Below are 27881 nucleotides of genomic sequence, written 5' to 3'. Positions count from 1 at the left end.
ATTACAGGACGGGGTTTATTATTGATACCCAGTTTATCTGCGTTTGTCAGATAAACTTGTGAAGGTTTCTAGAATTTTTCCAGGTTCAGGATAAAGAGCTCGTCTTTCCTCCCCATGCAAACACACAGATGCACAACGTGTGTGTGTGTGTGTGTGTGTGTGTGTGTGTGTGTGTGTGTGTGTGAGTCAGACCATTATAGATGCAGCATGTAGTTTAGTTTGTTACCTTGTTGTCACCCTGAGGAGTTAACATCCTGTACATAACACACTCTAATTAGTAGCTAGAAAGCAGTGTGTGTGTGTGTGTGTGTGTGTGTTAGAGGCTTCGGTACCAGATTTAGCCACCGTTCACACACCCCTAGCATTACGTTTCCTCAAAAGCAATAGACATTTGTCAGCCGCTGTCAGTGCTTCACAAACACACCGCCATCCCTCCCTCAGATAGAAGCAGGCAGGCAATAATTATTGGTGGATTGGAGTTGCATAAGTTTAATTTACACATCTATCAAAGGCGATATAAAGTGTTGCGTTGTGTGAGTTTGTTGTTGTTCGTTGTTGGGCACGATGTTGTGCAAAAACGTTCCCAGTTACAATTCAAACTCTCAAATAAAATGGGGGAAAATAAATGAAGTGTACGAGGTAGAAGGGCGGCTATTGTGACTTTCTACGACTAAAGCCCAGTTCAGATTCCCGCAATGTACCGTTCTGCAACATTCCAAAAACCTGCAAGTTTGCACCAACGCAACTAGACGAGATGGTGTATCGTCTCCAAAACAACTACTCTCTTCAGTGCCGTTCTAACCGCAGGCTTTGCAGGCTTTATTTGTAACATCTTGAACTATAATTGAGGATTAGGGATAGTGATTTACTTGCTGCAGTTGCATTTAACGATGAAACAGCAACAACATAAAAACGAGACATGCTCACCACTGCAACTTTTCCCTGCAGCGTTCTAAAACAGTGTTTTTTCTCGTTGTGAATCTTTGGTCTGAACTGGGCTTCAGACCGGTCTCCCACTGCGGTCTCTGACTCCACTGAGACATTTTCACACACTCTGTTCTCCGCCGGACATCCATGATGACGACAGCTGCGGTTGCCAGGAGTCATGTGACGTAGCTACAGAGCCTCTCTTAGTTTATTTACAACACCTCAGTTGGGGCCCATTAAGTTTAAAGGGGTTCATGAGAGGTATAGTAACCCAGAGAGACAGGAGGGGGATAAGACAGACATCATTCAGTGTTTCAGCAGTAAAGACGGAAACAAAAATGTAGCAAGTCACTATCAACACTCATCAAGACTTTTATTAATGAGCATTTTTTGTTTGTGTGTTTGTTTGTTTTGCATGTTATTCACTGCCAGTGCTGCATTCAGGTGCTTCGGGTGTAACTGTCTGACTCTCTGTCTGTCTGCCACATGTCTCTCTCCTCTCTCAGGGTGAAAGATTATTCGTCAGACTGGTCAGACGACGAAAGTCCTAAGAAGGTTCTGGCTGTGAACGGTGTGGGGGAGGCGGAGGACGAGGAGGATCAGGTAGAGGGGGTGCGAGTCCGAGCGCTCTATGATTACACGGGCCAGGAGGCCGATGAGCTCAGCTTTAAAGCAGGTATTAACACTTACTAATGCTTATAGAAGGGAGGCATCACAGGGGGGATTGCTGATTTTTAGTTTGATTGATCAGTTTTAGTTTGATGACCGCTGTTGTTTCATAAAATGTGCAAAACTGAGAATAAAAACAAAACCTGGAGTGGAACATTTTGTCTTGAGGGACTGTGTAAGTTTTTGTACAATGCAAATAAACCAGCCCAACAATATATCCTGAAGATTTAAATGTTCACTGTTTGTTGACACTGAGTCAGAGAAGTGTTGATAGAACTCAATGCTAAGACTGTAGTTAGTGTTAGTTTGCAGAGAGGGTTGTAGTTGGCTGTTTGTTAGGCCTTTTAGCTCTTAATCACAAGATAGCGATTTGAAACGGTGAGATAAATAATTACCTCGGGATCAGAGTACCTCAAAAACCGATACAGTTTCATACAGAAAATGGAATAAATAATAATCATGTGAAAGCACTTAATGTGGTAATAACAAGACAGGGCTCAACAATAAGAATTGTCTGCTTGCCAAGTGGTAAAATAGAATTAAACACATTGTTTTTTCCGGAGCTGACGGTGGAAGTAGTTAAGCAGTGAGCCATCGTGCTTCCTTCTCATCTCAGTTGAGAGTTGTATATGAACCGACCGGACATTTGCAAGAAGATGGCAGCAGGTAGAGATAAAGTTTACGAGCTGAAGCACAAGCTGGCGTTTAAAGCCTCCAAGACCCGTCAAGTTTAGTTTCCAGAAAACTTAAAACTTTGATAAACAAATTTCTATAGAGGCAAGCAAATGTTAAAAAATCCTTTCCTCATTTACATAGTACTTAATTTATCCCACATCAAACCCCCAAACAGCAGTTAGCCTAAAGATAATTAAATACAACATTATCCTTAACATTGAAACCCATTTGCACATTTTTATGAAATTTCAGCTATCATAAGAGTATAAATATACAGTAAAACAAAATCATATATTTCAGAGTTCTCAGTAAATTCTCAGTCGGAAGATATTTTTTCTATTTTTGTTCTCCTGTGATGCCTCGTCTTAACACACTTACACACACACACTCATGTCAAACACATTGTTTCAGACATGAGTACCGGTGATCAAATGCAGTAAGACTGTAATGAAGTGGGGCCACACCCATAAAGCACACATATTACATCTTACCTCCGTCTGCATGTCAGTCATCACTGTGACCTGTTGAGCTGCTCGCTGGAAGTTCATGAATCTTTCATAATGAGTCCGTCTGAGTCACGGAAACATCTCAGCTTTTGTAAGATAAATTCAGATCCAGAAATGGACAAACAACCTGTGAACTGGAGCAGATTTTTAGTTTTCTGAACATAGAAAGTGGATTTTTCTCCATCTTTAACATTATACTTCAGTTTCTCTGTAACGATATAAAACTGGCTTGTTTCTGTGACTTGAACTGGATCATCATTGCAAAACATCAAATGTAAAATCACAGATAACATGAGGAGTGTATGTTTCTGCTGCACCTCACTGCATGATGTGTGCAGCTGTGACAGATGTGAAGTGTGAGCAGCTTGACATTATCTCTGGCTGCCGTTGAGTTGTGTTTGGAAATAAAAGCATTGTCATTCCAGCTTCAAATAAATTGATAGGATTGATGCTTTTATTTTGATAGAATAACTTCCTCGTTTGCTCTCTCAGTTGAAAATGAAAAACTCTTTTAAATACTTACCCCGTCTCACCCAACAATCAGGTCTTGTGGTGGGGAATAAAGCATATTCTGTGTGGTTTAATGGATGTTTTGTCTATATGAACATCAAGAATGCTAATTGTATGTTTAATCCTAATTTGAGGGATTATCGTAGAATAATCCGATTCCTCACTTATCTCATTAACTCGTCTCGTCAGGTAAGTAAAGTCACCTTTATTTAAAGAGGACTTTATACAGCTGAGCAAGTAGTATTTACAGTCAAACATTGTAATCAAATGATCTTTATAACGAGAGTATTGTTTCTCCTTGTGTGTTCTGATGCTGGCAAGATTATTATTCCTGTGTTCTGCTGTATTTAACGAGTAACGCCACACTCATAGCTGCAAACACCCTCGTCAGTCTGTGTAGATCCAGTGTTGTATATGGGGGGGGGTGTCTGTGTTTGTGTTTTCAGTTGCTGTAACTAGAACATGTACAACATTGCCTGTTACATCAGAAGCTCCGTGTTGACTCTGGTGGCAGGCTGGTCCTGTTTTCACTAGATGATGGTAGAGGGAAATTTTCCATCCAGGTAGATAGTGGCTCAGTGTGAAAACAAATGGTTGTGTAGTGGAGGAAACACATGCTATTAATATTGATTCTAGACTATCATTGTTTTTAATTGAAGGGGCATCTAGCGGTGAAGTTGTACAATAATAAACTTTATTTCTAAAGCGCCTTTCAAAATTAGAGTTACAAGGTGCTGTACAATAAATAACAATATAAAACAATAAAAACAGTGAAAACTACAAAACATTCAAAGTGGGGAAACAACGGGCAAACCAATCCTTCACGAATGGTGACAGGGTTAGGATTGTAGAATGACTGACCTTGTCCTCTTGTTCAAAATAAATCAGGGAATCAATGTAGGACAGCATCCTGGTGAGCTAGAAAGCTTTTTTTAAGTCAAGTCATGTGAGGAGATTATCACAATATTTATCTTAGTGTTTTTTGTCACGATGTGCAATAATATCTTATATCGGCCCATCCCTAATTATATTCAATAGATCCTCCTAACAGTTATGTTATGTAAGCAGTCCAATGCCACTTCTTTAGGTCTTCCTCCCATCCTTCTTTGTTCTGAGTTATGATCACATTAACCTGTTCGAGGTGTGGCAGGCTGTTTCCTCTGGCAAAGGCCGGTTCAGTGAGCGGAAACAAATCCACACAAGGTATCATCATACGAGAGTGCTGAGACTGCTGTTGAAAGTTAGGCAGCTGACTAACAGTGGCGCATTTACACTTTAGAAATGTTGATTAATGTGGGTTGTTAAAAAATAAATTAGACTGAGCCATAATGTGCCGTACAACCAAACATTGAGCTAAAAGTTGAGCCTCTTTCAGCTGAATGTCTCCGGTGTTTATGCTTTGGATGGGGACTCATGTTTCAGCAGGAGGTAACGTTAGTGTGGTTGGCTGTGGTTAACCGGGCCACTTGTGGACCGCCTTGATAGCCGCAATGGCTACAGCGCATGTCGCATAGCCACACGTAGACCTTTTCCACCAATGAGAACCTAGTGCTCGTTCCGGGCTGGTGCTAGTGCCGGTTCAGAGTTGGTTTAACTTGAGAACCTTCTCAGACCTAGTTTCTAAGACCTTTTCCACAGGCTAGAGAGCCATGTCTCTGGGGGTTAGATGGACACTGAGTTAATGGGACCTGATGGAACCACAGAGAGAGAGACCTTAGTTTGGAAAAGCTTAGCCAAGCTCAGCTCTGCTTAGCCTGAACCAGGACTGGATCACTGATGAACTGGGACAGGTGGCCTCTTCTGCTCCAGTTTGGTTATCTGTCTCATGAATGAATGCTTCCTCCCACTTTCAGTGGACGATATTTAACATTTCAGTGGACTGACGTTCCATGGTGTTCCTTGCAGGCGAGGAGCTGCTGAAGCTGGGAGAGGAGGACGAGCAGGGCTGGTGTAAAGGACAGGTGAGCAGCGGCCAGGTCGGCCTCTACCCCGCCAACTACGTCCAGGTGGTCGCTTCCTGATGTCCCGCCCTCTCTGGTCACACAGCCAATGGTACAACTACACTCAAGATGCCAGGACCAATCAAAAGCTATTAGTGCTGACATGTAGACACGTCCTCGGTGAAACCAGACAGTTTTTTGGTTGCTGACTGTAAAACATTTTTTTTTTTTTTTCTGTTGTTTGAGCTTCGTTTGTGAAAATCAGCCAGTGGAAAAGTCCACTTGTTGTGAAACGCTGTTTACTCAGCCTGAGGTCAACGACATTGTTGTTTTGAAAGAAGCTTGAACGGACTGTAGAAAAACATGGACGCCACTCATCGATTTCTGACTGGACCTTTTATCGCACTCTGGATTTTTTTTATTTTTTTTTCTCACTCGCTGCCATCATTTTCCATCAGTCAAATAATTTACATTTAATCAAAGAAGACCGAGCCTGGGTGGAGCTGAGGTGGGATGAGCAGCAATGAGCAACCACCACACCTGACTGTGGTTGGCTGAAACATCTGTCAATCAATTGAAAACAAAACATGCTTCTTTTTAAAGAAGTAGTTTTGACAGTTTGGGAAATCCGCTTTCTTGCAGAGTTAGATAAGAAGATCAATACCTCTTCTACCACACGGTCTTTCAGAGGCTGTAGTGGGCTCAGTTTATAAACTAGGGTGAAGATACTGGTATGATATGAAACTAAAAGACTTGATTGGTACCAACCATGTCATGCTTGACTAATCGTTGCTAATCCAACGCAGTTTTTCGCATGCGGGATAAAAGATGAACAATTGATGAAGAAAATATTTGTTTTTGATTAAACTTTTACCTAAAAACTGAATATGTGTAAGTTAAATACAACTCCCAAGGTGCATTTTTGTTACCTTTGGACAGAGCCAGGCTAGCTGTTTCCCCCTGTTTCCAGTCTTTATGCTAAGCTAAGCTAACCAGCTGCTAGTCTTTTATTAAATATGAGAAATGAATCGATCTTCACATCTAACTCATGGCAGGAAAGTGAGTATTTCCCTAAATATCAAGCTATTTTTTAAGACTTGTCATCATTAAATCAACTCATTAAGAGAAGTGAAATAAACCTGATGATGATTCATTTTGAATTTTATTAGATTATTTCGGTGCAGTCTTTAAGTTTTCTTGGATCCCGCTGTGGTGGTTGTTTTTTATATATATATATATATATATACTGGGTCGTTGCTGCTTGAATCATAAATATGGAAAAAAAAAAACAGAGACAGACTGTCAGTGCCTTAGTCTGAGGCCAGAAATGTTACAGCGCCGCCCTGCTGTCTGACCATGGAACTACAGACGTCTGCTGTGTGACGGCCTCCAGTCTGATCCCAGTAGAAACCAGTAGATCTCCTGTTACCTGGACTTTAAAATGTTTAACCTTTGACTGTGCAGGCAGCGTTTGATTGGCTGTAAACCTTTCATGCTCCTCCCGCTCTGCATTTAGCTTGACGGCGGTATGCTTCGGTTATTTTGTAGATTTTTAGGTGTGACACTGAATTCACTTTCTTTCTTTTTTGATTTTTTTTTTTAAATGTGATCGCTGTATGTTTATATTAAGTCAAATGATTTTGATTATGGGTGGTTAAACTGTTGCTACCTGTTTCTTTTTTTTTTTTTTTTTTTTTTTTAAGAATAGCATTTTTACAGTCAACTTATTTACTTTCTAATTTATTTTCCTCTTTAATTTAGCAATCATTCTTCATTTTAGACTGACTAAGGCAGGGAGAGTAAGGTTGACTGTTAGATTTGGGTCATTTTAACCTGTGGAAGGTGGTTTGTTGCTCCTTTTGCTTTGCTGTGCTGGGATCATGAAGCACACGCACCAACAGAAATCTAAAATAAGTGATAATATGTTGTCCGGTTTTGGGTTTTCGTGTTTAAGTTTGTGGTTTGTGTTTGAGGGAGCCTTCTCCGCCTGCTGATCTGAGCATCGCTACAGCTAACGCATGTAGACGTCCAAATAATAAGAGAGATAATATAGAAATTAACGCTACTGTGCTGCTCCTTTTTGATTCTTTCCTTTTCTTTACAAACCTGTAACATGTTCATTACGTAAAGTGGGGAGCAATAATAAAGAGCTTTCTGCAGCTGGAAGTTTTACAGACTTTCTTTTGTCCTCATATTGCTTTCATACAGTAATAATTAAAGGTACAATAGGTCATTTCTGCCACTAGGGGCTCTCTTACATCCAAACAGTAACAAAAGACCAAGTTTGATTGAAGAAGTGAGGGATCATGGGAGTTGTTGTCTTCACCATCATTGCAGTCTTTGCAGTCAGCTTCTCCTGGTTAGGATTCCTTCAGTGTTCATGGTTCAGGAGGTTTCTACCGGGAGCCCAGTTATCCACAGAGGTCTCCTCCTCTCCAAAACAAACAGACCAGCTGATTTAAAACAAGTAAAAACACTGAATAAAGCAGTTCCACCTTAAAAATCACTGCTTCTCCTTCACTGTTGGGCAGACAGAGGACGTCCCGGAGGGGCTGCGAGCCTGCGAGCCAACAGCCCTGTGCAAAGGGGATATGACGACCGGGAAAACGCAGCTTTACCTGAATAAAATGAGTTTGACTGACTGATTTCTCTGGATTGGAACATTGTTGGAAATATTTGTGATAATGTAAGTCAATAACTCAACATATATAACACAGGTTTAGTGTTTATAGACATTTTAATACGGAAATGGTCCAATGTTATATCTTTATTTAGAGACCTATTTACTGGTTCTGGAGGTAAAAGCCCCATTCATTTCCAACAATGTCACATGACTCACTGTTGGAGCTCAGATCATCATGAAACTCACGGTTGAATCGTCCGGACAAAACATGAACAACTGCTGGTTCTTTGATAAAAAGTTACAGGCTTGTGTAAATAAAACCTCCAGGTATAAGTTAAATACGTCTCCCAAGGCTTAAAAGTTTGCTGGGTAGAAGATAAAGATTACAATGTTGAGGAAAACCACATTCAGAAGGTTAAATCAATTTACTGTTAAATATTCTGGGTCAAATGTTGGTGAATTCAGCATGAACTAATCTCCGTGATTAGATGTTTATTGCTGAAATGCACCAGTTTTTTTATTTTTTTATTAAAGAACCAGATATTTTTGTGGTTAATCAGTTGTTTTTTAGCAATCTTTTGGTCCGATGGTTCAACCAGGAGACTTTAATCATGAGCTACATGACATTGAATGACAGCTCTGTAAAAGTCTCTTTTTGAGGTGAGTTAGCAGGTGGAGAGTTTGAGCTCTGTAAGTTTAAATGACAGTAGTGCCATCTGGTGGGGGGAGAAACAGTTGTTTGTAGTCAGACTCAGTACTCTTCCAAACAAATAACCTCTATAAATTCCATTTAGCTGCTTCAGTTTCAGGGTCCCATCCGCTCACTCTCATAATGTTATTAATGTTATCCTCCTCTAATGAAGCTGAAGGTGGTACATGCATAAGGTGGCATAAAAGCTCCACAAGTAAATATAATTCACATACAACAGCCTCTGAATACAGACTGTTTGTTAACAGAGGTTACAAATACTGATGATGACTTCAATGCCCATCACTCCCCTGCTTTTATTACAAGACCTGCACCTTTACAGTGGCAGCTCTCATGACCTTTGACCTTTTCTAACTCCTATACAACCTACCCCACCCTTGTCTGTCTAACAGTACATACAGCTGCCAGAGACCTTAAAGGAGACAATGGAGTTCCACAACTTCACTCCTCCTTTAATTCTCAAACTATCGTTATTTCAGCCTAAAAAACAACTCTCATAGACAAATGGACGTCAGTATAAATCAATCTGACATCAACTCTCACAATATGTATCACATGGGCTTCACAGACAGCAACATCTGTCCACACGGTCAATAAACAACCTCTCAACCAGAATGCATGGATTCTGGCTCTGGTCAGGGTTCACGTGAAAGCTGTCTGAGATCCTCGACCTCAGCATCCCTCACTCTCTCCCTCCACCAAACTTCTCAACTATCAATAAACCATTGGCTCAATTTGTTAACAGACCATGATGTATATCTGGAAAAGCTCACATTAACCTGAAAGGACAACCTGATCTGATTATAACAACCTAACTGACAGTCCACACACAATGTGCGTGCTACACACTGCTCATTACAGCCCCACCCATCAACCCCTTTCTCCTTCTCGGTTTCCTATTTCTGTAATGTAAATTCTTTGGTTTTGTAAATGCTCTTGTCATAGTGTTCCATGTATGTTAAATACACAAAAAAGATCTGCATTAGTGTTGCCGCTCGCTCTCCCTCTCTCTATAAAGACAGAGAGCGAGCGCAGATTAAGTACAGGCCCAGGGCACGAATAATTAAAAAATAAAGTCAGGTTAAGCCAAAGATATGAAAATCTGCAGACAGTTTTATTAAATTGACAAATTCTTATCTGTACAGCAAAATCAAATCTCACAATGATAAATCAGTTACGTCTTCATGTTACATGGTATAATCTGAAAAGAAAAAAACTGCACACTGATAAGGTTCGTACGAGATAGAGTCTCGCGTACAAACTTACGATATCTTCTTTATTTCCTGTGAAATGACTGTGATTCAACACCTGACTTCAGCAGAGACACACAGGAACATAAAGATCATTTAGAAAAGCTCAAAGCAGCGAGCTGCTGGATTCTATCTGACGACGGCTCGGCTTTCAGGTAGAGGACGTTTCTTTTTTTCACACTCAAATCCCTTCGAGAATGTTCACAAATGGTTTGAAACTTCAGCGGCGTTAACATTTGTGAACGAGCAGAGAACAGCGTGTGTGTATGCTGCTTCTGTTAACTCCCTCACAAATACTAACGCACAACCAGAAGCTGCAAAACATCCGCTAAAAGAAAGGTGTGGTTACTTTTTTATTTTTAGACATCTTTTTACATGTGAATGAGATGAATGAGGCTCATTGTCCAGTCAGCTCATGTCAGCAAACAAACAAGCACTTCAATGCACAACAGATGTGATCAAGTTAAAGTGCAAAATAAAATATTCATCAATCAGAAGAAGAAAAAAATCTCTTTAGTTACAGTTAAAATAGCCTGAAACAAAAGCAACAATAAGTTTATGGCTTGAATGTCTGTAACATACTGAGCGATTCTTTTCTACCTGGATGGGAAATGTCAGCATCAAGCAGTCCCTCCAGGATCTCACAGCCTTTATTGGTCTTATTAAAAAATGACCCAACTTTTTCTCAAAGTTTCCTAATGAGTTTATGGTTTCAGTCTCTAGTCTTCTTCCATACAGCATGATATTTATTTAGTAAATTATGGTCCCATTTAGATTAAAATATATAATGCCTGATTTCATGGAAGCTTTTCTTCGTGTGACACACGTTGCAATGTTTGTAGGAATTATTTTGCAATTAAATTGCGTGAGAAAGTAAAAAATAATTGCTATTTTATTGTATAATTAATTAAAAATTGAAGGCAACTTGTTCCAGTGAGAATAAAACTGCTAGTAGTTTGGTGACGTATGGCTCAGTGTTTTGCTACGAGTGTTGAAACTATGATGATTGGTCAAATTTGTGGAAAAGTTGCAGGGACTGGTTGAATTTGCGTTAGTTGTTGTGACGACATCGTAACTTCCTGGAGGGACTGATGAAGCCAAACATCCTTTCTAAGTTTCCTTTAATATTACTATCTGATGCATTCCTAGTGATCGTCTCATATCACCTGGTAAAAGTGACCCCGTACAGATATTTTGCTTGTATGCGTCACGTACGTTTATTATGGAAGTTACAATGTATCTGATATTAGTCAACTCAAGCTTCAGATGATACACATGTATAAATAAAACAGAATTATCTGAATCAGATAATTAATAATAATAATAATAATAATATCACAATCAGTCTTACGCAACCTTGATCAGTCCGGCTGCACTTTATTTTTCCTCTGCTGTCTCTCACTGTGGCCCTCAGGCCCTCCCTGCTGCAGTCAAGAACATTTAAAGCTGCTTTAATAGATTTTTTTTTTTTTTGGCTACTTGGGGACAGCAGAACAAGCCGTTTAGTGCTGGACACGTTTATAGGAGCTGGAGCCAAGGGGGTGATTAGCTTAGCTTAGCATAAAGACTGGAAGCAGGTGGAAACAGCTAGCCTGCCTCTGTGCAGAGTTAAAAACACACCTCTAAAAGATCACCGATTAACAAGCAGAAACCTCTGTGGGTGCTAATGAAGCCGACGCTGACGTAACAAAAACTGCAGTTCCTCTAACGGCCACTTGAGGCTGACTACAGAAGTGAGTCAATCTCCATAAAGGCCCCATATTAAAATGCTCAACTTTACAACATTAATAAACATGTTTACAACCGTTATAGCCAAATTCCCTGTTCATGACAGCTGTACGGGGGTGAGTCTCTGTCTTTATGCTAAGCTAGACTAAGAGCCTAGGAAAAGAAGCTATTATCTACTGACCCTGTTTGAAAAGATTACCTCAGACTTGTTTGTGCCCATTTTCAGACGATGTTTTGGCTCATGTCTGATCTACTGTTATGTTTACATGCATGTTTTGAGTGTAAATGTACGATATGACTTTAAACATCGAAGTAGTGTGGGCTGACGTCTCGCATGCCATCGATACACGAGTTATTTGCAAAAAAAGGAACTAGATGCTTTATCTGTATTAATAATCACTTCCCCCCTCACAAAAGAAAGACAACGGCGCATGTTTGTGCACTGGCAGGTCGTACAGTTATAAAATGAAGCCTCTGTGTGTTATGTGATAGATTGTGTTGGTTCATTAAAAGGCAACAGAGAACAGGGATTTGGGACTACACAGGTCATGGTGATCCCGGAAGAATCAAAAACTTGTGGCTGAACTGGTCCAAATGTAGAGAGTCGTACCTGGCGAGCTGGACGCGATCGGGACGGGACTTCAGGATTTATGAAGAAAAATGTTGAAACATCACAGAATTCAACCCAAAAGTTTTGCCTCAAGATTTAAAGTTGCTCCGTGTGCGATTCAGGCAGCCGCAGTCACTTAGAAAGAAACAATGTCCTGTTGCTCTACATGCTCCAGTCTTAAATATCACAAAAAGCATCAGGACTCAACGAGTGGAAAGCAATCCTAACCTCAGAAGCAGCAGCCCTCAGTCACATCATTAACAGCGCTTATTTAGAAACTTAAAATATGCCGGACGACCTCACATCCGGCCCCAAACGAAGTCCTCGGCAAAAGCAGATTTGTTGGGAGAAAGATACGATCATCAAGGGAAAAAACACTCCAATCAGACAGTCAGTTTGGAGAAGCCCAAATGGAGATGTGGAGGGGGGAGCGTTTTGCATCTGATGCAAATATTCAGCAGCAGCCAATAAACAAAGGAGTTCCAGATGTGGGTACTGGCGTTGGCACTGTGCAGGTTGGCTGGTTACAGACCGGGCATCTGAGAGAGGAGGAGGAAGAGGAGGAAGAGGAGGAAGGAGTCTTTCACGATGTGTCCGAGCGCTCGCCCTCTACCGGTCCTTCAGTTCTCTCGTCACTCGCTTGGTGATCCGCCCGCACAGCAGCCCCACGAGGAAGAGGACGCATACGCTCAGTGCGATCATTAACAGGATGTAGTTCTTGGAGGGCGACGTCATCACCTGCACGGCCAGGTCTGAGAAACCCTCTGCCGGCGCCACCTGCAGGACGGAGAGGAAGGTTACTGATGTAGAAAACAGCGTCGGGCAGTAACCACTGACAGTGTACATAATGCACAGAGCTTCTGGGTCTGTGAAGTGTCTTAAACCTGCATCCTAGGTAGCAGGGGGCAGCTCCACTGGTTGCAATAACACACAGATACCATTCAGTCTTATGGAGAAAGGAGTCGACCTCTCACTTGGTTTATTTGCTCAGTAAACAGTTTCCTGATGACTTTATGGTCTCAATCTCTAGTTTAGGTATTTGAAAACTGGGTGGCAATAACAAGCACCCAACTCCCCATAAAACAATAACTTGTCATTTGAGTATTTGGAGAAAACCAGGGTAGCTTTCCTCTGTTCCCAGAGCTTATGCTAAACTAAACTAAGGCTTTACCTTTGCAGCGTAGCTCCACATGTCGATGCGATCTTGAAGTCTTTTCTTGCACTCCGGCTGCAGACGGACTCTCTTGTCCTGTAAGGCCTCCATCAGACACGACATCTCTGGATGGTGAGAGGGAGCAACAAATGAGGACATTGACACACAGTGGCAGTGAAAAAGCCTCTTTCAACAATATTGGTTAGTAGTGACAGATTAGTCTTAATTCTTTCACATCTTAAAACTAAAATAAAAAAAGTATATACGTCGTCCTCTGCCGGGTGTGATGGCAGCACAGTGGTGTTTGAGGTCCAGAGCGCAGGCTGTGTGGAGGACTGGGTCCACAAAGATGTCCGCCTTACTCTCCTTCAGCATGTTCAGGACTTCCTGCAAACAAGCGGCAGAAAAAAGAAGAAAAGAAATAAGAAAGCACGAATGCACAAGTATCTGCGACTGTGGCTGATTTCTACAGTTTCCCCTGTGAGTCAAGTAGTGGAGTCACTTTGCAGTCGCAGAGTTTAAGGGGAATTTAAATGGCAGACCACAACAGAGGAAAAAATACACCTAGAGACATTTTAAAAGGACCAGTGTGAGGGATTTATGCTGCATTCACATGGAGTCAGGCAATTACATTTACCTTTTTACAGCCGTCCTGTTTGATTTTCAGTAAGTTGACTTTCAGACACTCTTCTACCTGACCGGTCTGCTCCTGAGCTGCTGCCTCCTCTGCACACAGCCTGGAGATCTGCAGGAGAGTCATAGTTGATGAAAAGATTGAGTTAGTTTGATGTAGAGATCTAAAATAGACCTCTGGGTTTAGTGTGTGCGTGTACGTGTGTACGTCTCTGTGTGTGTGTGTGTGTGTGTGTGTACCTCATCCGAGCAGTGCATCTGCAGCTGTGGGTCCAGTCTGTAGTCGAGCGCCGACTCCTGGAGAATCACCTCTAATCTGGTCTTCACAGTCTGGTGACAACCTCTGAACCAAACCCCAGTCAGAAAACACACAATTTAACAGCAACAACAACAACAACTATGACTGATGCCCTTTTTTTTATCCTTTCACTGTTTTGTCCCTTTCTTTTATTATGTTTTATGGATTGTCGAAGTGTTAGTGAGTGTTTTTATATCGCTGCAGTCTCCTCCGGGGGTTTTAGTACTCTGGTTGTGTAGTTGTGAACTAACCTGGTCGGCGTATTTGAGTTTGAGACAGGCGATGACCTGACCCTCCAGCTCACTGTCCTCGCTCGCCTTGTTCAGGATTGGCTGGCAGAACTTTGGGATGTCGGCTCGGCACGCTTTTCTTAACACCGGGTTCAGCCTGTAGTCTGGAGGAGGAAGAGGAGGGTGGAGAGGGGGTGTCAGAGAGGTGAACAGGATCACGTTGAGTCAGATTAGCAGACTCCAGTCTCTTTACTGACCTGTGTTCTGTGTGATCTGTCTCTTGGTGATCATCTGTTTGCACTTGGGATCCATCAGCTCGCTGTTCTTGTTCTGTTTCAGACACTGAAGGACGTTCCTGGCGTCCGCTTCAGTACAGAACCGCTGCAGGAGAGAGTTTGTAATTCCTTCCATCAATAACCAACACTGTTTAAAGGATCATTTAAATGTATTACAACCAGTGAGGTCTGGGAATCGCTACAACAAAAACTGTTTAACCAGATTAACTAAAGCAACATTATTTGGAGGTAAAACTGAAAGTGAGAGCACCAGAAATGTAGCTAATAGTTCCTCTTTGCAATGGAAAACTGTGTGGAGAATTATGGTAACTCCATTACATTACAATGGGTTTGTTTATAGTCTGATGCATATTTCTTCTTCCATTTAGCAACGTCTCCATGTTAGTTTCGAGAATACTGCTGTGAGTACACAGTTACCAATACAAATTGCAAATATAAGACCAAAGTTGTATGAAATCAGAATTATCTTTTTGAACACGCTATACACAAACTAAATCAGGCAAACAATGAACCCTTCAAATACAAAATCTCCCCCCTCCTCCTCTTCCTCGTCACCTTGATCATCTGCTTGCAGACTCTCATCAGCTGGTAGTCGAGCTCGGGGTCGGTCATCTCCACCTCCTGCAGCCTGAAGATCCGCTGGTGGCAGCGCTGACTGAGCTGCTTCTTCTGCTCCTTCAGACACTCGATCATCTGAGGGGGAGGCAGGGGGAGGAGAGAGGGGAGAAAGCAGGGGAAAAAGAGGGGAAGAACAATATGAGGAGGAGAGAGAAAATCCATGTGCCCAAACCATCTGATGATAATGTTTTTATTGTTTTGTATCTGATGCTTCTTACCTGAGCATTACCAAACGCCACATTGGGACACAGACGGCTGATGTCGGACTTACAGGGATCATACAGCTCTGGTTCTAGCCGAATATCCTCCGACTGAGAGTGAAGGAGAGGAGAAAAGGACGTTTTTTTACAAACCTGTAGCTACAAAGTTTCATGATGTTACATTAAAGCATGAAAGTTTACCAGCAAACTAAACAGAAGACTTGATTTTGAGTCATTCTGATGTATTATGAGGTATTGTATTTGTGTGTGTGTGTGTCTGTCTGAGGTACCATCTCCAGCTCCTCCACCCGCAGCTGTTTACGACATTTGAGTGAAACCCGCTGCTCCTTGGCCTCCTGCAGCGTGTCGTTCCTCACCGTGGTGCTCAGACAGATGACGACATCCACCCTGCAGGTTGATGGAGACGGAAGGTGTGAATGATGTCCGATTACATCACATCAACTGGACGCAGTTGTCTGGATCTTTTTATGGAAATGTGAACTCACTTTTTCTTGATGTTTGGACACAAGCGGAGAACGTCCTCCTTACAGGCCATCTTGAACTTATAGGAGAACCGGAAATCCTTCATTTGAATCTGAAGGTTGAGTACAGGGACATTTATTGATGTTTATTGATGTTGCTCATATGGCCAAAGCAAAACAGTGTCACCTGTCTCCTTTTGACCTGCTGGAACAATTCAATATCACTGAGGGAACCATTGAAGCTTCACACTCTAAGTCACACGAGAGATCAGCTGTGACACGAACTGTTTCTGAATGAGTAACCTGACCTCGTCTTTGTTTTACCAACTGCTGTCTTGTGTCGGTGAGCCGAGGGCAATAAAGATTACTATGACAACAAAGTACAGTCAGCTGTTTCATATGGTACTTTCATAGGAACAGCAGAACAAGAACCACTAATGTTAATGTACTATGTACTACACTAATGTAAACGTAGAGAGAGACGGCTGTCGTCATGATAACTGACCAGCTGGAAGTGTGTGACGCCGACTGCACACTTCTCGTTCATCTCCTTCTGGTGTTTATTCTGAACCAAACACTCCATCAGATCACCTGTATCGATCTGGTTATCAGCTACATCCTGCACACACACACACACACACACACACACACAGATTAATTATTACTTAATTATCAGATTAGTCACACTTGAGGAAAAGTCACTAAAATCAAAAAAGGTTCAACCTTTGGGGTATTTTTAACAGTTGTGTTATTAAATATTAGTAGATCATTAATTGACATATTAGCAGAATGTCTGGTTCGGGTTTTCAAACTGGGGTCCGGGGACCAGAATGGGTCCTTGGGGGAGTTGTAGGGGTTCCACACCAAAAAGAGGAAACAAATATTTTAATGTTTATCACACTTGGACAAGGGAGGAAACAGGGTTGGCTGCTTTGATTGACTGTAATTTATAGTGATCCTAGTTTGATCATTGATTAACTATGAAAACTTTATTATCTTCATAAAATAAACTAAAACTAATTACTCAGAGCAGATTTGTGGTCTGATGTGCATCTATTCAGGGAGTCCTAGACCTCCTCTCTAGAGAACAAATCTAGTTCCTGACATCCTCCCTTGTGGATAAAAGTAAGTGCATAAATCAGGAATCATAGCTGGTGACCATAAATAAGCAATGTTTCGTCTATGAATGATGTTAAAGATGACTGTAACCTCACTGACAACATGAACAAATCATCAAATAGAATCACCTTCATGAGCTTATTATTATCAATTTGAACATTTTCTTTATACTGTGAACATTTGCAGTCTTCTTTTTAAACACTGTAAACTTATATATGCTGTACATTTTCTGATTTTATATTGTAGAATTCTTTAATTTTGACAGTAATTGCACCAGAGATAGCCGTTAATTTGCCTCTGTTGTCCCTGGGCTGGTAGTCAACAAAAATACCACAGAACAGTAAATACATAGAAGTAATCAGTGTGAGATAATACATATCTATGATTCTATAATCTTGACTTCTATAGTACTTGTTTTTTCTTGTCTCTTTCTATGTGCCTGTTTTACTGTCTGTATGTGAAAAACTACTGGGCAATAAACCTGATTCTGATTCACAAACTCCCAACCTTACCAGGTGTTTTGCTTCATTTTGTGCAGCCCTGTTTATGTTTGTGCGCATGTACTCACGTGGCAGTGCGCCTGGGTGACGGGTTCACAGGCTCTGATGAGCAGAGCGTCAATCTGGATGTCCTGCAGCAAACAGTGAGACAGAGACAGGGAGTTCAAAATGTGCAGGTGAGACAGAGAAACACTCACTCAGTGAGCATTAATGCTGGTTTCTACTTCATAATAACAACCTCTAACCTCTGACTCCAGCTCCGTCAGATTGCCCACGACCTCCCTGCAGGCAGACACCAGATCCTCCAGGTGATCCTGCAGACACTCCAGCTCCTGAACACAGCAAAGAGACACGCGATTAATTATTATATATATTGAAATGGCTTCATTCAACCATGTGAGGTTAGGAGCCGTTATGGTGAACCAAACAACCAACAGAGGGCGCTCAAACATCAGTCACAGGGTTAAAGTAGAGGCTGTAGCGGCAGGTATCAGCAGTAGTAACAGAGTGTGTGTCCGTCTCACCTGTCCAGTGTCCGTCTTCTCGCTGCACCACTTGCCGAGGTCGGTCATACAGCGTTTCTGCAGCTCAGGGTCCAACTTCACATCCAGCGCCCTCTGGTGGAGAATCCTCTGAACCTCGACCTTACAGTCCCGAGATAACTGCGCGCCACACACACACACACACACACACACACACACACACACACACACACACACACACACACACATAAGCTTATACTAGAGCCTGATGATGACACTGAAATGTTAAGACCAATGTTAATATTTAAGAGAGTGGATTTGATAACAATATATAAGCCAATATTTGTTTGACATAAACAAACATTTCTGATGAGCATTCCGGAAATTTGTGACTAAGATTATGTTGTTTACTTCTATTTTTGTGAGGAGCTGCATTCAGAGTTACTGTAATCACCACTTTACAACGTGTAATTAACATTAACATCATCATGTCAACAAGTCACACTGTAATTACTGCAGGGAAACCTTTGCTGACAGCTCTGATAGATCCGACTTGGCACAAATAATACAATACAGTAGTTCCTGAGAAAGTAAACAAACACGTAGAGCTCAAACCATTAGTCCATTGACAGAAAATTAATCGGCAGGGGTTTTGATCATCAATTAATCGTCATTTTGTGAAGCAGATATGTCAAACTTTGACGTGTGGCAACAGGAGTTGGGTTCTAGGAAACGGTGCTGATTTTTCACTGTTTCCTTTATTGACCAAATGAATCATTTAAAAGATTGATTGATTATGAAAACAATCATTAGTTGCAGCACAAATATGGATAACTCCACTCAGCCCAAGTTTATTGTTAATTAAAACCAGATTTTATGCATATAGTTGCTTTAATTTAATTTTCAAACTTCACAAAACCAACTTTTAAAAACATAAAACAACCTTTAGCTGTCTGAACTCCTGAACTCCTGCACCTCGTGACCAAATGAACTCTGAACTCAAACATAAAACCTTGTCTTAAACAGCTCTTTGAGGAAGTGTGAACTAACTTAAATGTCCTCTCTTTCCAAAAATGAGCTCGCTCTCGAGGTCTAAAACTCGCACAATGATTACTGAGACCACATAATCATATCAAACCAAGCTGTCGAGGGTCTCCTCCCTGATGAGTGTAACTACCAAAATCAGGGCTGAGTGGACTTTCCTACTCATTGCCTTGCGGGGAGAAACGCTGATTACATGTCTATCAGGGCCAGTCAGACATTACAATCACAGGGCAGCCCTCCAAAACAAACACCTCAAACTGCGTTCAGTGCCACAGTGCAAGTACTTATTTCTTTCTTTAAAAACGAGATGCCAGTAAGTAAATGTGGAGGGAGGCAGAGCAGAACAATTGTTGTTCTTTCCACCTCTTTTTAAACATATTTTAACATTTTAACTTCAAATTTGTCTACTATTTTCATATTTAAGTTTTTGTGCTATATAAATAAAGTGTATTATTATTATTATTATTATTATTATTATTATTATTACAGCACATCAGGTGCGGAGTTGTCCTCTAGCATTACCATCAGGTCAAAGTTTTAATTCCAGTCCAGCTGTACTATTTACCTAATATGGTGGTAATGGAGGTAAACATTACGCCTGCTTAACATCAGCGTGTTACCGTTGTCGCTGTAAGCATGTTAGCATTTTGACATTTAGCATTTAGCTCAGAGCACCTGAGCTCATGGAGCTGCGAGCATGGCTGTTAATAAGCTATTACGTGAAAATGTACTTTTATGGCCAATTCAATTTCCACCAAAATTAAATGAGTCATTTTAGTTGTTAAGCTTTTGTATATTTAAGCAGTCAAAGTGACAAACAGCCGCCGCTCGGCCTCGCCGTGGAGCAGGAAGTCACACAAACACACCCCGGCCTATCAGTGACTGACAGACATGGATTAATTATTGCCATCATCATCATCAACTGAACCCTTCACCGGGATCAATACTGATTGATTGAGGTGAGCCACCGACCACTTACCTGGCCGTCGGGGTTTACCTGGTAAATTAAAAAACATCAGAGTTACACCTGCTGATCCTGGTACCAGAGAATCCCACAATACTCAGGTAGTCTCTGACGTTCACACACACCATCCTGTATACTGATCACATGAAAACCTCTCCGGCGTTAGAAATCAGAGTGTGTGTTTCGTACCCGGCGTCCCTGCTCCTCGGTGCGGTAGGCGTGGCGGTACAGGCAGGAGAAGACGGCGCCCGGCGGCATCAGCTCGCTGGTCTCGTTCCAGCCGTGTGTGTGACACAGTCGAGCAGCGTCGCCCTGACACTTCTTATACAGGATGGGGTCCAGTCTGGGAGACAGAGAGAGGGATCTGTGTTAGACCACAGGCCATAAAACGACTTTTTGTAAAGAAAAGCTTTAGAGCCACGTGAAAACAAACGATATGAAGTCAGAATTTCAGGATTCAGGCCAATGTTCTAAGATTAAAGTCTGAGGAAACTCTTCTGTTTTCATCTGGAGATTAATCTCATGACCCAAATAATCATTTTCACATGGTTCTAATAATCTGTGGGAAATGAACTCTAATGCTGGGGGACTGGGAAGTCTGGGAAGTGTTCGCTCTCATAATCGAGCCTTCCTAAGCCCCGCCCCCATTTGCTCAGTAGTCACCGCCCACTTTTTGAATTGCTCCGGTTCCAAAAGTGAATTTCCCATCAATTTACTCCACTGACGTTTCAGAAAATCCTTATATATGAATATAATCCTTCTATCCAACTATGAGATGACTCGTAGCCATAAAACATTTGATTAGTAGCCAAAAGCAAAGCTTGGAAAATGGGAAAAAAGTCAAAGCTACACGATGTTCTTGAACCATTGTCATCATTATAGTGTTTATATCATTAATAATAGTGTATTATATTGTAGTTTGTGTTGTGTGTGTGTGTGTGTGTGTGTGTGTGTATATGTAGTGTAACGACATTTTTAGTGCGACTCATGCAGTTTCATGTTGACTCAACCCTGTTTGTGTCGACTTAATAAAAAACGCAGCGTATCAGAGAGAGAAACTGTGTTTGCTCTGTGGTTGAAAGTTGTTCAACTGTTATCGGAGCACAGAGCAAAAAGGGGCGGGACTTAGAAGAGCCAGCTAGACAGCTGAATTATCACAGCAGAGTTTCAATAACTCGTAATACACATTGACACTGATACACACTTCTCACGTTTAAACACTGAACACTGTGCTTACATACAAAGTCCATATTTAGGTCAACTATCTCCATACGGTGATGAAGACTTTGGAAAAAGCAAGTGAGTGGAACCTTCAGTGTTATTAGCTGTTTATTGTTGTTGTATTTGCAGAATATTAATTATCAATAATATTTAGACCTCAGAGCAGACTCACTTCCAGTCTCTGGATATGAAATACTGCAGCTCCAACAGTCGGTGCTCACAGTCCTCCACCATCTTCTCTGTGTACAGGTGCTCCATCAGGCACGACAGGATCCTACACACACACGCACACACACACACACACATATAATTTGTTGTCACACTCATGTTAATGAGGTTAAAGAAGAAAAGGATCAACTGGTTATCTGACATAAGTGTGTGTAACCAGCTCACATTGGGTCTCCGTTGCGGATGTGTTTGCAGGCGGTCTGGATGACGGACTCGCAGGCCTCGTTGAGCGCTCGGTCGATCCGGTAGTCGGCTCCGGGGTCGGCAGATTGGATCAACGTCTGCAGCTGCAGCGGAAACAAAGTTTAGAAAAATTTAATGTCAGCAGCTCCATTTTATTTATAGTTTTACATTTAATTCATTGATAAACAACATGTCAAATCTCCACAGACACATTTACGATAAATAATACTGCCTGATTTATGGGAGCAGTTAATATTAGATAATGTAAGTTTGCACAACAAAAACATATTTTATTTTCATTTGTATTTTTGCTAGAAAGCCAACTTTAACCCTGTATAAGGCTGAAACATTTATTTTACAGAAACGTAGAAAAAGAGCTGTTAAAACTTTATCTAAATTTAGCTAAATCTTAATAAAAACTGAACTGGCTCTATAATAACTCAGGTTATTATTTAGTGACTCTCAGATTTCTCTTTAACACTGATGCATCACAGCGACAGTAACCGCGGTGGTCTTACGGCGCTCTGGCAGACGCTGTCGACGGTGGTGCTGCGGTCGCCGCGTCCAATTCTCATCAGGCAGTGCAGCGTGCGGCCTTTGCGGTGCAGCCCGGAGCAGTGAGCCTCGATCTCCGTACGGCAGTGCAGCACGATCTCCGGACTCAGAGAGAAATCCTCCATCAGCATCCGCCGGTAGTCCAGCATCTCCCCCTGACACTCGCCGCTGACGGGACGACCTGCACAGCACAAGATCTGGTTATTACTGACGCCACTGAGCCCTGATGGCACAAAGGAGGCACATATTTCCTCCATATTTGACATGTATTAATGCAAATTTCTTACTTAAATTGCATTCATTTATTTATTTTTGGCCACTTGGGGGTGGCAGAGCAATATTTACCCTCCTTTTAACTCTGTTTTGGTCTCCACCATCTCCTGAAGAAAATATCTGGTTCTTTAGCTGCTAAATGTTTCATTTTCCTCATCAGGTAGCTGCTAACTTTTTCTATCTGCTGTTTGGTGCTAGCCAGGTAGTATAAAGTATACAGGTTTATCTGAGCCTTTTTGCTCTAAACAGCTGCCTACTGCTGCTTTATGAAGGCATCAGGAGTTTTGTATAATAAAAATATCTGCTTTTTGTTTTTTATATGTAATTTGTAAAGTCAAAGTTATAATATTGACTATAAAAGTTCTTTCTTGACTCAAGGTCCAGATACTAGTTGTAATAAAATAAAAAAAAAACTACCGAAATGAACATTGCAGCCCTTATCTCGTCTACTCAGAGTTATATGTATCTGTATGATAGTTTAATGGACCTTGTGGCACTCTACTGCCATCAGGTGGCAGAAGGTTCAAGATAATGTAAGGATGCATCACATGGTTTAGTCCAAGTCCCCTCCATAAAACTACTGCAGGCAAAAGAGGTGTAAATCCCACCTCACCCCGTCCCTCTACTCACCGCGGTGCACAGCAGCCTCCAGACACAGCAGCAGGTACGACAGGCGAGCCTCGCGGGCTCGGGGCAGGTTGGTGTCCAGGCTGCAGCGCTGCTTCCTCAGGTCCAGCTTACAGGCTTTAGCCAGAGAGTAACTGACTCTGTAGTCCTGAGAGATCAGCTTCTGACGGGTAGTCAGAGCGTCACGGCACTGTGGAAAGTAGAAAGAATTTAGTAATTATGCCCTCTTAACCCGCACTGCCCCCTGGGGGGTGAGATAGTGAGTCGGTCATACCTTCTCTGACATGGCCTCTTCAAACTTGTGATTGAACAGACACTTGTAGACTTTCCCTTCTCCTGCCTGAGTCTGTGGAGAGGAGGAACAAAAGAGACTTTAATGAATGGATGATACCGACTTTGAAGAACTAACACAAACATTCAAACCATATTGAAATGATTATTATCATCATTATTGGGGTTCAAAGTGTAAAATCCTGCAGAAATCAGAAGCTCACATTCTGACAGAATCTCTCGCGGTCGTCTCGGCAGGAGAAGTAAAGGTGGCGGTCGAGGTGGAAGTCGTCCGACGACAGCTCCGCCACCCGCAGGATTGCCCTCTGACACTCCTCTTTGATTGGTCGAACGTGATCCTGCTGCTCCGCCTCCCTCACCAACGCCCTCTCCAGACAGGCGATCACTTCACCCTGCGAGTGAACGTCCTAGAGAGAAGAGAAAGAGAGAGAGAGAAAACAGCGGCGGAAGAGGAAAGAGAGGGAGGTCATTGCATGTGACAGGCAAAACCAGCATCGACTGGAAGAGGTCAAATGTCATCAGCCAGGAGATGGAGAACAATCAGAGAACGCACACACACACACACACACACACACACACACACACACACACCTTGTGTCCTATGTTGATGCTGCCGCAGCGCAGGGTGTTGATGTCTTCTTTACATTTGTCCATGAAGCCGCAGATCAGTCTGTAGTCGCTGAAGATGATACTGGTCATCTTGGTGATGTACTGGTTACACTGGTACTCGCTGATGTTGCCACGGTGATCCACCAGACAGGACACCAGGTAGCCCCTCCCTCGCTCCTCCTCGTTACACTCCTTTATCTGCAGGTATCGAACACGTGACAAGTTAATGGGCCGAATTAGAAAAAAGAAAAAAGTTATTTCTAGAAATACAAAGTTAAACTGTTTGTCTGGTGATATAAAGTTCAAGTATAAAGTAAATGTACGAAAGTATAAAGTTTAAAACAAAAATAAAGTACTAAAAGTCAAAGTAGTCATTATGCAGAATGGGCCATTATAGAATAACCTAGATTATATTATTGTATTATGATTACTGATGTATGAATGTGTTCATTAGCTGCCTCGATCGGTAAGTTTCTTTGTTACTGTGTGATTTGGTTGCTGCACATCGAGGCAGCGGGACACCAGCGACTCCTTTGTGCTGCGAGGTTAAATTACTGGTTTTGTGAAAGGAGTCTGGTTGCTTTGGAGACCGATATTCTGTTTCCCGTCATGAAAATATTATAAACCGTCGTCCACTTTAGGTAATACACTGACTGTGAATAAGTACCTCATACAACCCCACTTCAAAAAACCCCGAACTATCCCTTTAAGGAGCTCAATGTTCCTTCACATTGAAGGGACCCAGTTGTTCAGGCATTTGATCAGGATGCCCGCTGGATGCCTCCCTGTGGAGGAATTCTGGGAGCGTCAACCGCAGGGCAGACCCTGATCAGACTGGAGGGATTATATGTCCCGTCTGACCTGGAATTCACCTCCGGATCCTCCAGGAGGAGCTGAAGGGCTCGGCTGGGGAGAAATGTATCTCGACTACTTTCCTTAGCTTGCTACCGCCACAATCAGCAGAAAATGGACGGATGGAAGGATTCAGATACTAAGAAAACTTAGTCAATACAGTGAGTGAATCAATCTGTTTTGTATACTATTCCCAAATAGAAGCTGGTATCCAAATAAAGGATGAAAGTAACAGCTCTGACAAATTACCAATGCACTGCATTGTGTCTCTATTTATTAACTTCAGCGATTGATTCAAATCACTTAATCTACCATTAAAGTTGTAAACTCAACAATTCCTGCACATTTGCCTGCCAGAAACCGGACAGATTCAACCTTTTTACTGTGAAACATCTGTGTTTAACTGACACTTGCTTAATATCGATCAAAACCAACTAAATGGGGAAAAAGTTTATCGGTTAATCAATAGGTTGTTTGGTCCATAAAATGTCAGAAAATTGTGAAAAATGTTGATCATCGTCCTCAAATGTTTTATGTCTACAACCCAAATATATTCAGTGTACTGTCAGAGAGGACTGAAGAAATCTGAAAATATTCACATTTTAGAGAATTTACATAGCATTTTAGAAAATGATTAATTGGTTATCACAATAGTTGCCAGTTAATTTAATAGATGACTAATCGATTACTCAGCTAATCGTTGCAGCTCTGGAAGCGATCATTTGTGAATAAAAACAGTGCAGTGACAATGAGAAAGATGACTGTGGAGGACTGTTATGCAGTTGTTGCGGAGAGTAATGACGACAAAACAAGGAGGTTGGCAACAAAATCCTAAAATATACTTAAAACAAAACTTATAATAGAATATATAGAATATATATATACCTGTATATAAATAGAATTATAGTAAAAGTGAAATTAGAAATGGCCTGTCTCTAAAACAAATAAACAATTTTTATGATGTTGACCTCACTGAACCTTAACTAAGTTAATCAGTACTGTAACTTATCAAGTCCCGTTGCTACTATATATAAAACTATAAGTCAACTAGCTCACTAAGTTTAACCTTCATTTACTACTGTGTTTAATCATAACACTGTAAAACACAGAAAGCTGAACCCTGAGGCTCCTGTGGTGCAGACTGACCTCAGCGATGGTGCTCTTGCAGACCTCCGTGGCCACAGACTCGAACTTTGGGTCTGTGGTCAGATTGAGTTTGTAGTTCCACAGCAGCTGAGGGAGAGAGCAACAAAAAAAAAAAAAAAATTTTCAGAAACAGAATCAGCGTTACTGTCCAACTATATGAACACATACAAGGAGTCTGACTCCGGTTAGAAGTTTATAATTTACAGGAAGATAGAAACAAACATAAAGCTAAAAACAAAGCTGAACAAAGATCGGTAAAATAAACATTTCATACATACATACAAACTATACTTTTTTTATTTTTATTTTCTGGGTATTTTCGGGTTTTGGTATCGTATTGTATTGTATCGCATGTTGTGAAGTAGCTTGTAACTCTTGACAGGTGCTTTATAGAAATTAAGTGTATTATTATTATTATTATTATTATTATTATTATTATTATATACACAGAGCAACAATTACTAACCACATACAAAGTATATATACAAGTCGTGTTTGTGTAAATAATAATAGAAATGAATAAATATTGAATGATTAATTACTTTACACAGATTAAGTGGGTGGTTATGTACAGTATATAAACATGTCTGTACACAGCGTGCGTTCCTTGTAGGGGCTTTAAGTATATCATTTATAATTAGTAGGTGGGTAAGTGGATGTTTTAAAGAGCAGTTTCAGTGAAGATACAAACAAAAGGGCAAAGGTTTTATAGTCTGTCACTCTGCCATTCGTAGGCGCACCGCACCATTAAAGTGCTGCTATTGTGAAAAGGCATCTGGGCTTCCATCATTTCTTTGTGCATGGGATAAAAAGATGTCATCTAAATCTTATGGCTGTGCACTGAACACCTGTTTCTCATTCACAGCGACTGGAAGCAGTGGGTGCATCAGAAATCTGCATCACAGTCGGTCTCAACCTTCACGCCTTGATAACGAGGAGGACTGAGGCCTTTAGAATATGAATCTTTTGGAGTAACTGTCTAAAACTAAACAGACCCTGCTTTAGCCCACTGCAGATTCTCAAATGTATTCCTCCAAAACAAACCCTGATAAGATCCACCGTGACATAATCAAATCAACATCGAGGGAAGTTGCACGACAAATGCAGGGTGAGGGGGTTTGTGGGCATTTACCAAGCAGGGAGGGGGGCTAATGAAAAGATGTTATTCAGAGTCAGTTGCATTATGGAAATGTGAAAATTCCTGCATTTATGGAGCTTGACTCATATAACAGACTACATGTCAGCGTATTTCAGCCTTTTCTGCTTCAATTTTGACATTTTTTGTTCAAATCTGTCTCTCACAAACTATGGAAGTACAGTGCTAAGTGGCTGGAATATCCCTTTAGCCCAATACCAACCATGCAGATCAGATTTGTTTAATTATGTAAAGAAGTTTCCAAATGCCCGTTTCAGATTCTCTTTCTGTCTTTTTGTAAATGTGTGCGTTTATTGTTTTCCTGCCAGCGAGGCTCCAGCTGCAGCAGCCACAGATAACAGCTACTGACAGTCAGACCGCCCAGAAAATAACACCACAACAAAACAAGAGAGCCTTGTGTGTGTGTGTGTGTGTGTGTGTGTGTGTGAGTGTGTGTGCATGTGTGTGTGTGACATGTTAATTGCAGCCAGGGCTTTCCAGTGCTGTAATAAAGACAGTCCAAGTGGTCCATTAACCTTGTGGCGTCGCATAAACCTTTCTGCCATTAACGGCTGTGAACTCTGGAGGTTTATCA

General features: G+C 41.5%; 2 protein-coding genes across 3 annotated transcripts in view; one reads left to right on the top strand and one right to left on the bottom strand.

Annotated features, from left to right (window-relative positions):
• pacsin3 (protein kinase C and casein kinase substrate in neurons 3) overlaps nt 1-7393 on the top strand; it is a 38336-nt gene extending 30943 nt beyond the window's left edge. For both annotated transcript variants that reach the window (XM_051380364.1, XM_051380365.1), the window contains 2 exons: nt 1434-1603; nt 5193-7393. In XM_051380364.1, coding sequence (XP_051236324.1) covers nt 1434-1603; nt 5193-5308 — 286 coding nt within the window. In that variant the 3' untranslated portion in view covers nt 5309-7393. The remainder of the gene's footprint in view (nt 1-1433; nt 1604-5192) is intronic.
• A 2259-nt stretch (nt 7394-9652) lies between these two features.
• LOC127352179 (Golgi apparatus protein 1-like) overlaps nt 9653-27881 on the bottom strand; it is a 28311-nt gene continuing 10082 nt past the window's right edge. The window contains 25 exon segments of the mRNA XM_051380362.1: nt 9653-12924; nt 13319-13425; nt 13567-13687; nt 13938-14045; nt 14174-14242; nt 14244-14276; nt 14483-14625; nt 14719-14842; nt 15313-15450; nt 15594-15686; nt 15866-15983; nt 16082-16170; nt 16563-16676; nt 17745-17807; nt 17922-18008; nt 18201-18338; nt 20356-20509; nt 21560-21661; nt 21781-21902; nt 22317-22534; nt 23257-23443; nt 23528-23599; nt 23748-23951; nt 24136-24351; nt 26152-26238. Of these exon segments, the coding sequence (XP_051236322.1) occupies nt 12757-12924; nt 13319-13425; nt 13567-13687; nt 13938-14045; nt 14174-14242; nt 14244-14276; nt 14483-14625; nt 14719-14842; nt 15313-15450; nt 15594-15686; nt 15866-15983; nt 16082-16170; nt 16563-16676; nt 17745-17807; nt 17922-18008; nt 18201-18338; nt 20356-20509; nt 21560-21661; nt 21781-21902; nt 22317-22534; nt 23257-23443; nt 23528-23599; nt 23748-23951; nt 24136-24351; nt 26152-26238 (3075 nt within the window). The 3' untranslated portion in view covers nt 9653-12756.

The sequence above is a fragment of the Dicentrarchus labrax genome, unplaced genomic scaffold (genome assembly GCF_905237075.1).
Source record: "Dicentrarchus labrax unplaced genomic scaffold, dlabrax2021, whole genome shotgun sequence".
NCBI lineage: Eukaryota > Metazoa > Chordata > Actinopteri > Moronidae > Dicentrarchus > Dicentrarchus labrax.
This window is presented reverse-complemented; position numbering and strand designations above follow the sequence as displayed.